Below are 12,510 nucleotides of genomic sequence, written 5' to 3'. Positions count from 1 at the left end.
TTTTGAGTGGAACGTGTTGAAACGTCTTCTAAATGCTTGAAGTGTCGTCATTTTTACATTTTAAAGCTTTATATTCATAAAACATGAAGCAAAAACGCTGCTTCAATTCGTGTTGTTGTGCGCATGCGCCAGCGACTTTCTCCGTTGCCGGAGGTAACTATCCGCTCCTGAGACACTCTTTGGTTGTTTACCTGTTAGCCACCAAACACATATATCAAAGTTTTAAAAGTTTAAAACATAAAAAACGCGGCTTGACGTCTGTTGTTATAAACCCACGGTTTGCTTTAAAGTTCAACGCAAACGACAGCGTCGAGCTGACGGACACACGGCGGTTGTTTGGGTGTTTTTTAGCAGAAGTAAAGAAGCTAACGGGAGGCTAGCTCCGTCGGCGAGTTCACCCGGGTGCAGTGAGCGGCTGCACAGATCGGAGGTCACCTGGACAGGTAACGAGCTGCTAATCTGAGCATTAACAGCATTGACACCGCGGTTAATAAGATGCGGACTCTCAATGAAGTATGTGGCTGGTTTGTCGTCATGTTTTCTCGCTTCTGGAAACCTAAACTAAGCAGCTAGTTGGAGTTAAGGACATGTATTAGCTAAGTTAGCTTCCTGCTAGCAAAGTTTGTTGTCAGCTTTTAAATTGAGGATTTTAAAGATGTGAGAAAATGCACGTTAATTGTGATTGTGTTTAAAGTACTTTTCTTTTTTTTTCTTCTCATTTTTACACCTGAAAAGACACCGCTCAGACAGGTGTGTTACATAATAATAGCAGTGAGCTTCAATAAACTTTATATAACATGTCATAAAACTTTGTTCAGGCTTTAAACTCAGTGACTCTTGAGAGCTGCAGAGATTAAAATGAGTCTTTTATCATATTAATAATAATTTAGACTGTTGTTAATTGGAGAAAAGCTTAAATTCTCTGATTTTAGCTTTCTAAATGTGAATATTTTCTGGCTCTTTCCTTCTAAACTGAATATCTTTGAGTAATTCCATCATATTGTGAAATGTTCTGAATGAAATAATCCAGAAAACATCTCTTAGTTGCAGCACTTGTCAAAACTAAGTATAGAATACATAAGGACACTGTACAATACCATAATACACATATTTTATCAAATAAACTGCAGGTGAGGTGCAGAATTATGTGAACACTGGATGTCAGGGCTACAAGTATTGTTTATTTTAGTTGTTAATTTATCTAAAAAGTACTGTCTGGATTAGTTGTTTGGTCTCAAAGCTATTAGAAAATACTTTAAAATGTCCGTCAGTGTTATCAAAAGCTCGAGATTGGATCCTTCTCTCCAGATATCACTACATTTCTATGAAGCAACAATGGAAACACTGAATAATCTGAGATCTGCACTGTGTTTTCTTTGTATCGTGACAAAATATAATTTCATACGAATGGTTTTAATCAGCTGTAGACGTGAATTTCTTTACACAGCGGCTGGATCTTGATAAATAATGACATTTTAATGGTTCACATGAAGAGAAAACACCTCTAACATTCATAATAACCTCCTAATCTTTCCGTTGTTCAGCTGTGACGGTCCTCTGGGACGATGGCGAACCCCCTGAGGTCTGAAGTGGTTCGACTCTATAAGAATGTGAGTCTTTCCGGTCACGTTTACTCAACAGTAGATCAATCAGTGCTGGTTCAAAGGTGTCAGGAGTGAGGTTCTGTTTGTTCTGATAACTGTAAATGTCATATTTTGGGGGTTCTGGATGTTATTTTGACCAAATGAGACAGAATCCACAATGGTTTTTGACTGTTCAGTAACGGTGTGCTTAAATCTCTTTATTTATAGGAACAATTTTTACCACGCATCAATCAGTTAACATAAACAGCTGCTCATTAAACTGCCGTTAACTAGTTCCATGTGAAGTCAGATTTCATAAGTCTAGATGACACATACTGGCCGTAGAAGATGTTGAGCCATTTTAGCACACACCTAAACAATTCCCTTAAAAATATAAAATTATTTGCCGGTCCAGATCATTGCATCACTTTTTATGTGTTTGTGTATTTTTAGACCTTCAAATTTAAAATCATTTTGCCTTCCAAAATAAATATTGAGTAATAGATGTTTGAAATTTACATGGAGGTCTCTTGGAGTTTAAAGCTTTGTCTCTAACGTGCAAACCTTCAATTACAAATCTTTTCTCATAAGAAAAAGTACAAACATGCAGCATTTCTGAGGAGACTCTTCGTACCCCTAAACATGCTCTTTACAGAACAGGTTTAAAACTAGTGTGGCCTGGAGCAACCCAACTGATCAGTTAGAGGAAAAGGTGAGTCAGAAATGATTGGAAAGCGTCCTGATAGAAGCAGGAAGTTCTCTGAATCGACCAATCAGAGAGCTGCAGGTCATTTCAAATCAAAACTCCAAGTTCTTGAGGCCATTTCCACAACTTGTACTTGTTTTTTATAACTTTTGTCAATTTTATTGGGGTTTTTTTTTGTCTTAACTGTGTGATTTTATAACCGTTTTGTATCTGCTGCTGCCTATCTTGGCCAGGACTCCCTTGGAAAAGAGGTTTTTAATCTCAGTGGGATCTTTCCTGGTTAAATAAAAAATAAAAATCTCCCTCCCGTCCTCCACAGCTCCTCTACCTCGGACGGGAGTATCCCAAAGGTGCCGACTACTTCAGGGACCGTCTGAGAGCGGCGTTCACAAAGAACAAGTCTGTTCAGGACCCGGAGCAGATCAAGGCCTTGATCGCTAGAGGGGAGTTTGTGGCCCGAGAGCTGGAGGCGCTTTACTACCTGAGGAAATACAGAGCCATGAAGAAGCGCTACTACGAGGACTGAGTGGAAATGACCAAACACGAGACGAAGAGAGAAATAAAACCTGGTTATTTATTGCAAATGTATCTCAGCGACACTGAGCAGCAGACCGCCACCGCCGTCCTCCCAAAACACCACAGCAGCTACACATTTTTATCGTTTTATTCCTGAAGTCAGATGGTCACCGAGGACAGCATTTAAATAAAAGCATTAAAAACAAGAAATAAAAACAAAGATGACGTTTCATTCGTCAAACAGTAAAATTCAAGTAACTCAGGAAGACACAGATCGTTTGTTCGGTATAAAACGCTGGATCAGAGGTTTTGGGGTTCCAGAGATTCTCCGTCCGCCAGGTTAGCTCTGCAGATCGGACAGGTGGTGTTGTCCTGGAGGAGGAGACAGGTCGCGCCAATATAAACAGTCAGAAAAATGTTTCTCAGTGTCAGATTGAACCCACTCTGTCCTGAAGTTGGAGCTGGTTAGCTTAGCATTAAGACAGCTACACCTCTGTGTCTGCAAGTCTGAACAGCTTTAAAGCAAAACATTCATCATTTGATGAATTCATGTTCCATAAAAACCTTGAAACACATTTTTAACTCTTCCATTTATTTTGCTTATCAGGGTCCAAGTCACATTAAGAAGTGCACTGAGCTGCTTTTCCATCATATTCTCACACTTTAAACAGGTATTAAACTGCATTCTGTGTGGAAATAAAAAGCAAATAAGATACATGTGGATCCTTTGATCGGAGCGTCAACATGTTGTATCTCGTTTGTTTCCTGCCAACTTCAGCCAAAATACACTCGAAGGCACAGAAAAACGACAGACGAGGCTAAAATCCTGCCTCGCTTCAGCTGCTAGTTATCAGGACAAAACTTCACCTTCTACATGTGAGAAATGTCGTTTTCTGCAGCTCTGTTTAAAATAAGTGTGAAACTACACAGCAGGTGTAATGTGTGAGTCAAGAAGCTTCAGAGCTGCAGGTTTTTGTGTGTTTTCCATTCGTTCAGTGAATGTGTGAGTTTTTACCTTCAGCCATCGGTCGATACACTGGACGTGGTAGTCATGGAAACAGGGCATCATCCTGAGCTTCTCTCCGTCGGTGTAATCACAGAAACAGATCTGACACCTGCCGATGAGCAGAAGTCACAGATTAACACACAGTTTAAAGGCTGTTTGTTATAGCAGCAGTTCAAACTGGTCCCAGTCAGACCAGATACTGGACTCACTGGGAGTTCCCGGCGCTGCTGGAGGACTGGAACGTTTTGGTGGGAAACCTCTGGATTTCCCTCCAGCTGAGCTTCTTGGACACGACGGCGCCTTGACGCTCCTCGAACTCCAGAAGAGCCTGAAAGACGATAAAGAAGAGTTTAAAGGTGCGTTTTCTTTAACCCTCCTGTTGTCCTCATTTACAGGCACCAAAAAATAGTGTTCCCTTGTCTGAAAATAATCCAAAAATTCAGCAAAAAAAATCCAAAATTTATACAAATTTACAAAAGCTTAAGAAAGAAAATTCCTTAAAAGTTTTATTTTTAAAAAATCCCGAAATTTGACAAGAAAAAAAAAACAGTTGTAAATACTTTTAAAAAATGAATAAAAATCTTCTCAAAAAAATCCTGAAAACATCTTAAGTGACTCCATATGTATCAGTAAAAGTTCTAACAATTTCTTTAAGATCATTCAGAAAAGCAAATTTCACTGGATTTTGGTTGATTTTTTTTCGGAATGTTCTTAAAGAAACATTTTTTACCATTTCTTTTTTTCTACTAAAAATTTTTCTAAAATTTCCCAAAAATGTTGAAAATGTGGACATTTTCACTGTGAAAATACTATTTTTTCCACATTTTCAAACTTTAAAATGGGTCAATTTGACCTGCAGGACGACACGAGGGTTAAAAGATGATCCAAAATGACAACATTTACCAGACTCTGTAAAAACAGGAAGAACCGTCACATTGTTAACTTTCCTACAGTCCCTGAAAGCATCATGTGTACTGTACAGTTCCATCAGGAAGATGAACCAAATCAAAGCTTATAATAATTAATATTTTGTTTCTATGGCGCCTTTAAGAACAGCACTGACAAAGTGGTCTGACTGTCAAAAGATGGAACACAGACAATCAAAACAAGTCAGAGCAGCCAATTCAAATAAATAGTAAAAATGATAATAAATGAAGTGAATAATTAGCTACATTAGCAATCCTAACAAACAAGGGAGCTAGGCAGCTTAAAAAGTAAAAACTGATGGTTAAAGTTTGAAAATAAAAATCCAAAAAGTTAGAGAACAACGACATCACACCAAAGAAGCAGGCAGCTAAAAGTAAAATATAACGAGAGAGAACATCTAAAATAAACAGGACATAATACAGAATAAAACAATAAAGCTAAAAGTAAACCTCACATAAAAGCAAGTGTGTGAAAGTTGGTTTTCAGACGTGATTCAAAAGAAGTTACTGACTGCAATAATAATTACAATAGAATTGTTAAATTCCATCAAATCTGATCAGCTCAGTGATGAAGGTGACTCTTCCTCACCTCGTAGTCGTTTCCCTCAACGTCGTCTGAGAAGTCCGGTGTGGTGTTCCTCCTCTGGCCCCGCCCACGTCGCCTCTCTCCACCAATCAGATCTGTAGAAACACAGCGGCAGCATCAGTTTAACCTGGATGTTCAGTGAAGCATCTGCTCTAACCCTCCTGCTGTCCTCATTTACAGGCACCAAAGAATATTGTTTCCTTGTCTGAAAAAATCCAAAATAATCTGCAAAAAAAATCCTCTAATTTCTCAAAATTTGCAAAACCTTCGGGAAGAAAATTCCAATAATTCCTTAAAAGTTTTATTTTGAAAAAATCCCCCAAATTTGGCAAGAAAATATTTTCAACAAATGAGTAAAGATCTTCTAAAAAAAATCCTAAAAATATCTAAAGTGATTCCATATATAGCAGTAAAACTTCTGATATTTTCTTTAAGAACACTCAAAAAAATGGTTGATTTTTAAGTGAATGTTTTTAAACATTTTTTACATTTCTTTTTTTCCACCAAAAAATGTTAAAAGATTTCCCAAAGATGTTGAAAATGTGGACATCAGAAGTTACACTGAAAATATATTTTCCACATTTTTAAACTTTAAAACGGGTCAATTTTGACCCGCAGGACGACATGAGGGTTAAAGACCATCAGGCTTTAAATCTCCATTAGTTCTCTTTAACATAAAACATGTCTGACCAAACCGTCGGTGGATTAAAACACCGTTGGGTTTATTTATTTGAGTGTTGATGCTCGTACCGTCTCCGAAGCCGACCACAGGAGAAACAGCTGCCAGGACCTGAAACATCCAGCTGGGCTCCATGTAGGAATAATACTGCAGAGAGACGACAACAGCACATCAGTAAATATATGTGTGTGTCAGTTTAAATATAATTGAAAATAAATAAAATAAGAAAATTAAATTTTACTTTAACTGGCTTAATGTTTTTATTTTTTTCATTTTATTTTTAAGTGAGAATAAAAAGAAATGTGCATATAATATATATATATATATATATATATATATATATATACATACACACACACACACACGTATATATGTAATTTAATAATAATTTCAAAAAATAAATATAAATTATAATAAAACAAATTAACAAATAACTAACTGGCTTAATTTTTTTAAGCGTGAATATAAAAGAAATGTTCATATAATATATATATATATATATATATATATATATATATATATATATATATGTATATGTAATTTTAAATTTAAAAATGATAAAAAAATTAGCAATTAACTTGAACTGGTTTAATGTTTTAGTTTTTTAAAATGTGAATACAAAAGAAATGTACATATAAAATACGTACATTTATATAATTTAAAATAAATAATACAAATTAACATGTAATTCAACTGGCTTAATGTTTTTTAAGTTAAGTGTGAATCTAAAAAAAATAAATTAAAATAAAGTTAAAAAAAAAACAACCTAAACATAGATTAAAAAAAAGTCCTATTCCCTCCCATACTGCCTGCAGACACCACGGTCCTGTCATCACCTGAACTAGTTCTATCTCATCCAGGTTGTTTCCTCCTGACCTGACCCCTGCCTGTGCTGGATCTGCTCTCAGATGTACGTCACTTTGGATAACAGCTGAGTGAAGCTGTAGAATATCTGGACAGTCTGTCTCACCATGTGCTGGTCCTGAGGATGATGATGGTGATGATGAGGTCTGCTGTGGGACTCGGACTCCTCTTGGTCAAACTGAGCCTGAAGGAACAAACAAACCGTTAACGTGCGTCTCCTCTGGACAGATGTTTGTGTGTTTCCAGGTGAAGGTTTGTACCTGCAGGCTCCGAGCCAACGCCTCGTCTTCCTCAATCTGCAGCAGACGAACGGCTCCGTCCTCATCGTCGCTGATGACGATGCACTCCGATGCTGCGAGAAGAAACAACCGATCAGAAACCTTCGTGTATCCCCAACAGAAATGTAGTCTGTCCCTTCAGACCTCACACTGAAGTACGTACAGTTTGGGATTAAATATTTATGTATTCCTACGTTTTTTGATGGATATTAAAGCAGAGAATCAACTCTTTAGCTGATGAAGGCCAGATCCTGTCCAACAAAACTGTAATAGCAGACAGATGCTAGCCTTCTCACCTGTCGAAGTGTGTCCTTGTTCACCGTTCAGCCATCGTCTCTCCTCTGCAGTCAGGAAGGAAAGAGAGTCAGAGCTGGACCCTGCCACCGCCGCAGAAGGTTGGTGGAGGACTGATACCGGTGTGAGGTAGGAGGAGGAGGAGGCAGATGAAGAAGAAGAAGAAGAAGAAGAAGAGGAGGAGGAAGAGGGTGCAGAAGACTGTGGAGCCTCCAACCAGCTGCCCAGAGGAAAAGTCCTGAGAGATGAAGCTGGAACGAAGTCGACGTTGCGCTCCGTCAGCTTCTTCCGTTTGGATTTATGTCTAAAACCACGTTCGCTGCTGCTGGTGTCTTCTGGTCCTGAAGAATCTCCGGCTGCGGCCTGAGGACAGAAAACACAGTCAATAAAAAAACCTACGATCACTGGGAGAGAAGTCGAGCAGGACGAGCAGCAGCAGCAGCGACTCACCGGGCTGAAACGTTCCTCCATGATCCGACGACGTCTCCTCCGCTGGCCGAGCTGAGGGCTGAAACAAACGCACACATTTCAACAGGAGACCACAAATAATCACACCGTCGTTAGTCAAATGTCCTCATATGTGTCCAACAAACCACAGCTTTACTTCACATCAGACACACACTCTGACTGGAAAACCCAAAACCCACCAGAAGATTTCAAAGAACGGCTGCTCTAATCACCAAAGTGACATTATTTATCAGCTACAAAACAAAAAAAAAACAGATAAAAATGTCAGATTTTCTACTAACTTATGGCCCCTAAACTAAACACTTGTAAAAATGAACCACATGGTGATATTTTATTGAAATCCGTCTATTTGAAGTTTCGTTGTTAAAAAAATCCCCAAATTATTTCACTTTCACTGAACAGATCCTGTAAAAAATTTTAAAAATTCTTCTCTCTGCAGTAAAACAGTGAAGGCAGTGGTGACGCAGCTACAACTAACAGTCAAATTTAAAAAAAAAATCAGAGTTTTTGAGCAGAACTGCAAGCTTTGTCTACACAGAGCAGAGAGAAGAAATTCTAAATATAAGGAATAGTTTGTCTATAGTATGCTTAGCCACCATCTATCAGCCTGATTAATTTGCGATCTGCTGGGAATGAACTAAATCCAATCTTAAAGTCGTGATTTTTCATCCAAATCACTTTTTCTACATGCTTAATTTAAAAATCCATGAAAACATACAGCTTGCTTGTTGCAGCTTCTGTAAAAAAAAACTAAAAATTCTGCTCTTTGGTAAAACAGTGAAGGAATTAGAGCCTCAGCTGTGACCAACAGTGATGTGAGGAAATGTAGGGGCTTTTGGCAGAACTGCAGGAAGTGTTTACATGAAGCAGAAAATAAAAATAGATTTCGTTAAAAAGCTATAGCACGTACAGCCACTGGGTTTTTCCAAGCACTAGTAACATTTGTGAGCTTTTAGGAAGCTGTTGTACATTCTACTTTTGTTTTTGTCTTCTATTACAATTTACAGCACCGTGTGTTGTTGCTACTTCTAGTCATGTTTGTCCTGTTTCCATAGAGGTGCAAGATTTTACATTACAGTGAGAAATGAGTCCACAGTGAATAAAATTGGAGCAGGAGCAAAAAATGCAGGGTAAAGCAGACGAGACACTCTAAACATAAATCTTTACAAGTTTTTCTTGTAAAGAGCTGATCTTTAATCTGATTGTGGAAAACCCCTAAAACACGCCTACTTTCTATGTGAAAGTGAAATAAAAAGGAAGCCTGGTCACACACGTGACATTACAGACATTATATGTCCAAATCCTAAACTGGTATTTCAAGAGAACACGTGAAACAGAATAAAGCTGTTTAAAACGAGCTGAGGGAAATATAGACCCTCCAGAAAAACACGGGCAAAAATCCTTGATTATGCGAATAAATATGCGGGGTTTTTATGCGGGGAAATTGCGGAAAGTTGCAAAGTATGCGAATAGTTGTGAAATATGCAAAAAGATGTGAAATATGTAAGAACTGGGGAAAAAGGTGATTCTTCTCCTACATCCTGTTACTGGGACACACACATCCCTTACTGAGGTTAAAACACTTTCCTATTCATTTTTTAAGAAACTGTAATTGGGGTTTAACCACACACACGCATACACACCCCGGTGCGCTCCTTCACTCACACACACATCCACACAGCACACTCCCTGGAGAAGTCGTGGAGAAGTGCTGCAACACGGCTGGTTTTCTTCGGTGCTCCAGAACGATGTTGCACGGGGTGAAAAAAAGTTTCCCCCCACTTTGGTGCAGTAAATCTGGGTACTGTTTTGCCCGGTCTCTGGCTGAAATATTCGTAGGTAAATGTGATCTTTGAGCATTCGCCATTCTTGTTTATCGTCTCTGAGCGCCGCGCTCCGCATCAGCTCGTGCTTCTAGTGTGTGTGTGAATGCGGGAACTGATGACGTCAGGCCGGGCGTCACATAAAAACTCACTCACAACTCCATTTATACAGATAGGTTTCACATGACGTTTCACGTGACGTCACACTTCTGGGTCCGCCATATTGTGTGGTCAGTGTTGAAATTGTTGTGGTCAGGAGTCAGCAAGGAAGATAAGTATTGAGCAAGATAAATATAGTTTGCAGTGTGACTGGGGACAAGAATGGTTCACGCCTGTTGTGTCCACGGCTGCCACAACAGGGCAGAAGGCCCAGTTAAACGGAGCCGAGAGTGAACGGACAAGGAAACTCAGCCGGATAAGGCACCGCACTTGGCAATTAGTACCTGTTTTTTTGAATGAATTGCTTTGAAAACACAATTGAAATCTTGCAAACAGCCAAAAGTCTTACTCAAATTTGATTATTTTATTGAAAAAAAAAAGCATTTCGGGAGTTGTAATGTATGCCGAATGAAAGATAACAAATGTATAACTTAGACAATTGTGGAAATTAGGTGTTTCAACCGTTATTATTTGCTTTGACCTAAAGATCTTTTCAAAATAGCTGCTTCTCGCGTTGCCCCAACAGGACACCATACTGGGAGGTTAGCTCATATTAGCATGATCCTAGCCAGACTCCACTGTTTATTCCAGTTAATTTAATTTAGATTGACCAATGATACGCTAATTAATAGAAAAAAATCATTAGGTTCATTGTTAGTTAAATCGGCGACCCGAATTAATGCCGTTTTCGGACGAATTCTACACCAAACTGTGTTCAAAATCTCGGCCAAAAAAATCTGTGTCTGAAGTGCTACTTCCTCATATTATGAGCGCAAACGGCTGAAACTTACTCAAATTACTTTACTTCAGGCAGGCCGGTGTGGGTGCTTGTCCAGTCCTTCTGTGTAACTTGATAAGGATCGATTCCATCAATTAACTCCAACTTCCTCTGATATCGGTCTTTCGAAGTGCTATCAGGTGTGTTGATAGGCTAAAAGACAAACTCTGGTCACGGACTCAACAAAGTTGATCACTCAAAATGGCGGTCCCGGAAGTGTGACGTCAGTGAAACGTCATGTGAAACCTATCTGTATGGGAAAAGCCAGCGTGTCGTCATTTGCTATGGTCACGTGGTACAAGACCGCTGCTGGTTGGCAAGAACCAGCAGTAACATAACGGCTTGCTACGAGAACGGTATCGGGTTTGAAACAAATACGTAAAGTTATCGCTTTTCATGAATTAAATTGCACATGTATTTATCACAATGATAATATCATGTGTAGTTGTTAGTTGTATGAAGCGTTCCTTCATCAGCCATTGTTCCTCTGGTTCCTCTTGCCAACCAGCGCGGTAATCACGTGACTTCGTGACGTCACTGTTTGTAAACAGTGGCGTCTCCCATAGGTTTCACTCATTTTACTCAGGACCGCATATTTCTTTTTTTTCATGGAAATGCCAGATTCTTGTTGGAATTATGCGCTATTTTGCGGGGATTATGCGGCCTTTTGGGAAATAATTGACCCCCACATAATCAGCGGCATTTTGGTTCCAACCGCCGTAAAACAAGAAGAAGAAGAAGAAGCATTTTGGTGATTAATGCGGGAATTCATGCGATCGCATAATCGCGTTTTTCTGGAGGGTCTAGAAATAGCTGTATATTACTGTTCTCTCTGTATCATCTGTGTTATTTGTATGGATACATGTAGATCTCCACATGTATTTGAGTGTCTGGAACACATGTACAGTGTGCATTTTGCCTGAAATGCTACCTACCTGGGTGTTTCTGGGACGATCATGGACAGATCCCGGTAGAGGACGTCCCCGGAGTCCAGGAGGCCCCGGTTCAGACCTCCGGGACTGTCCAGTTCAGACGAACAGGAGTTGGCTGCTAGTCTCTCCTCCATGGCCTCGTCAGATACAAACCTGGTGCCCAAACCTGCCATCACCTGCGGCTCATATCAAGCAGCTCCAGCGGGCAGCTCACCTGGATCACCGAGATAAAGCCACGACCAGGGGGGTAATTAGCTAACAGAGTCTAATCTACAACAAAACTGGGATTAGCTACTTAGTTGACACGAACACGATTAATGTTAGGAAGCAGATGTGGAAGTGAAACTAAAACATTTCGCTTGATAAACTAAAATCCGCTCATTGTTATTAAACCGATTTCAGGAAATCAATGAAAACAAACTCATCGTTCGTTAGCTCAGTTAGCACAGAGAGCAGCAAAGTAGCAGCTAACAGGCTAACACGGCGACAAAAACACGGAAAATCAGTTAAAACTGACTGAAATCAGCAATAATAAGATCGTAAAGGTGACATCGGGTGATTTTTACCTGGATTCTGTGGCCGTTTCTTCGGTTTGTTAACGGTCGATCTACCAACGAACACTCAGAACCAGTGATGTGACGAGATATGCCGAGGCTTCGAAGCGAGCGTCGAGTAATGGAGGGGGCGTTTCCACGATGCGCGTATCGAGGCCTGTTTCATTTAGGGGAGGAGTCAAAATGATGACGTTCGAAGCCTCGTGAGCTGGTCGTACTTCATGACTGGTTCAGGAACTGGTTAGTGGGTTTGACGTACAATTCAAAATATAAGGGGCAGCGAAACGCAATGGATTCCTCGTTCACATTTGTTAGATTTTTGTCTGCTGTATCGTTGCCTGCAATCGGTTTGAGATTC

General features: G+C 39.6%; 2 protein-coding genes across 3 annotated transcripts; one reads left to right on the top strand and one right to left on the bottom strand.

Annotated features, from left to right (window-relative positions):
* Window positions 1-148: 148 nt before the first annotated feature.
* Window positions 149-3,548, top strand: lyrm5b (LYR motif containing 5b). Of its 2 annotated transcripts, none has more exons than XM_022201005.2 (3): window positions 149-513; window positions 1,545-1,610; window positions 2,609-3,548. In XM_022201005.2, exons 2-3 carry the CDS (start codon window positions 1,566-1,568, stop codon window positions 2,813-2,815), a joined length of 252 nt encoding a protein of 83 aa, XP_022056697.1. In that variant the 5' UTR covers window positions 149-513; window positions 1,545-1,565; the 3' UTR covers window positions 2,816-3,548. The 2 variants fall into 2 exon arrangements, with proteins under 2 accessions (XP_022056697.1, XP_022056696.1); XM_022201004.2 differs by having other exon boundaries at window positions 152-443.
* si:ch211-59o9.10 (uncharacterized protein LOC561841 homolog) lies at window positions 2,846-12,306 on the bottom strand. The gene is made up of 11 exons (XM_022201003.2): window positions 12,165-12,306; window positions 11,602-11,812; window positions 7,889-7,946; window positions 7,441-7,801; window positions 7,127-7,218; window positions 6,973-7,050; window positions 6,074-6,149; window positions 5,327-5,418; window positions 4,021-4,139; window positions 3,821-3,920; window positions 2,846-3,177 (listed from the first exon to the last, which is right to left on the bottom strand). The coding sequence occupies exons 2-11, from the start codon at window positions 11,769-11,771 to the stop codon at window positions 3,106-3,108; spliced, it is 1,218 nt and encodes a 405-aa protein (XP_022056695.1). The 5' UTR covers window positions 11,772-11,812; window positions 12,165-12,306; the 3' UTR covers window positions 2,846-3,105.
* Window positions 12,307-12,510: the final 204 nt, after the last annotated feature.

This window comes from Acanthochromis polyacanthus, chromosome 8, assembly GCF_021347895.1.
Source record: "Acanthochromis polyacanthus isolate Apoly-LR-REF ecotype Palm Island chromosome 8, KAUST_Apoly_ChrSc, whole genome shotgun sequence".
NCBI classification, from domain to species: domain Eukaryota; kingdom Metazoa; phylum Chordata; class Actinopteri; family Pomacentridae; genus Acanthochromis; species Acanthochromis polyacanthus.
Note: the sequence above shows the minus strand (reverse complement) of the source record. Positions and strands in the feature narration are given on the sequence as shown.

Bases quoted from the DNA above. Each gene is read 5' to 3' on its own strand.
- lyrm5b (XM_022201005.2), top strand. From the start codon at position 1,566: ATGGCGAACCCCCTGAGGTCTGAAGTGGTTCGACTCTATAAGAAT. The intron at 1,611-2,608 runs GTGAGTCTTTCC...CGTCCTCCACAG, and splicing joins TGGTTCGACTCTATAAGAAT to CTCCTCTACCTCGGACGGGA.
- si:ch211-59o9.10 (XM_022201003.2), bottom strand. From the start codon at position 11,771: ATGGCAGGTTTGGGCACCAGGTTTGTATCTGACGAGGCCATGGAGGAG. The intron at 7,219-7,440 runs GTGAGAAGGCTA...TTCTTCTCGCAG, and splicing joins ACAAGGACACACTTCGACAG to CATCGGAGTGCATCGTCATC. The intron at 6,150-6,972 runs GTGAGACAGACT...GTCTCTCTGCAG, and splicing joins ATCCTCAGGACCAGCACATG to TATTATTCCTACATGGAGCC.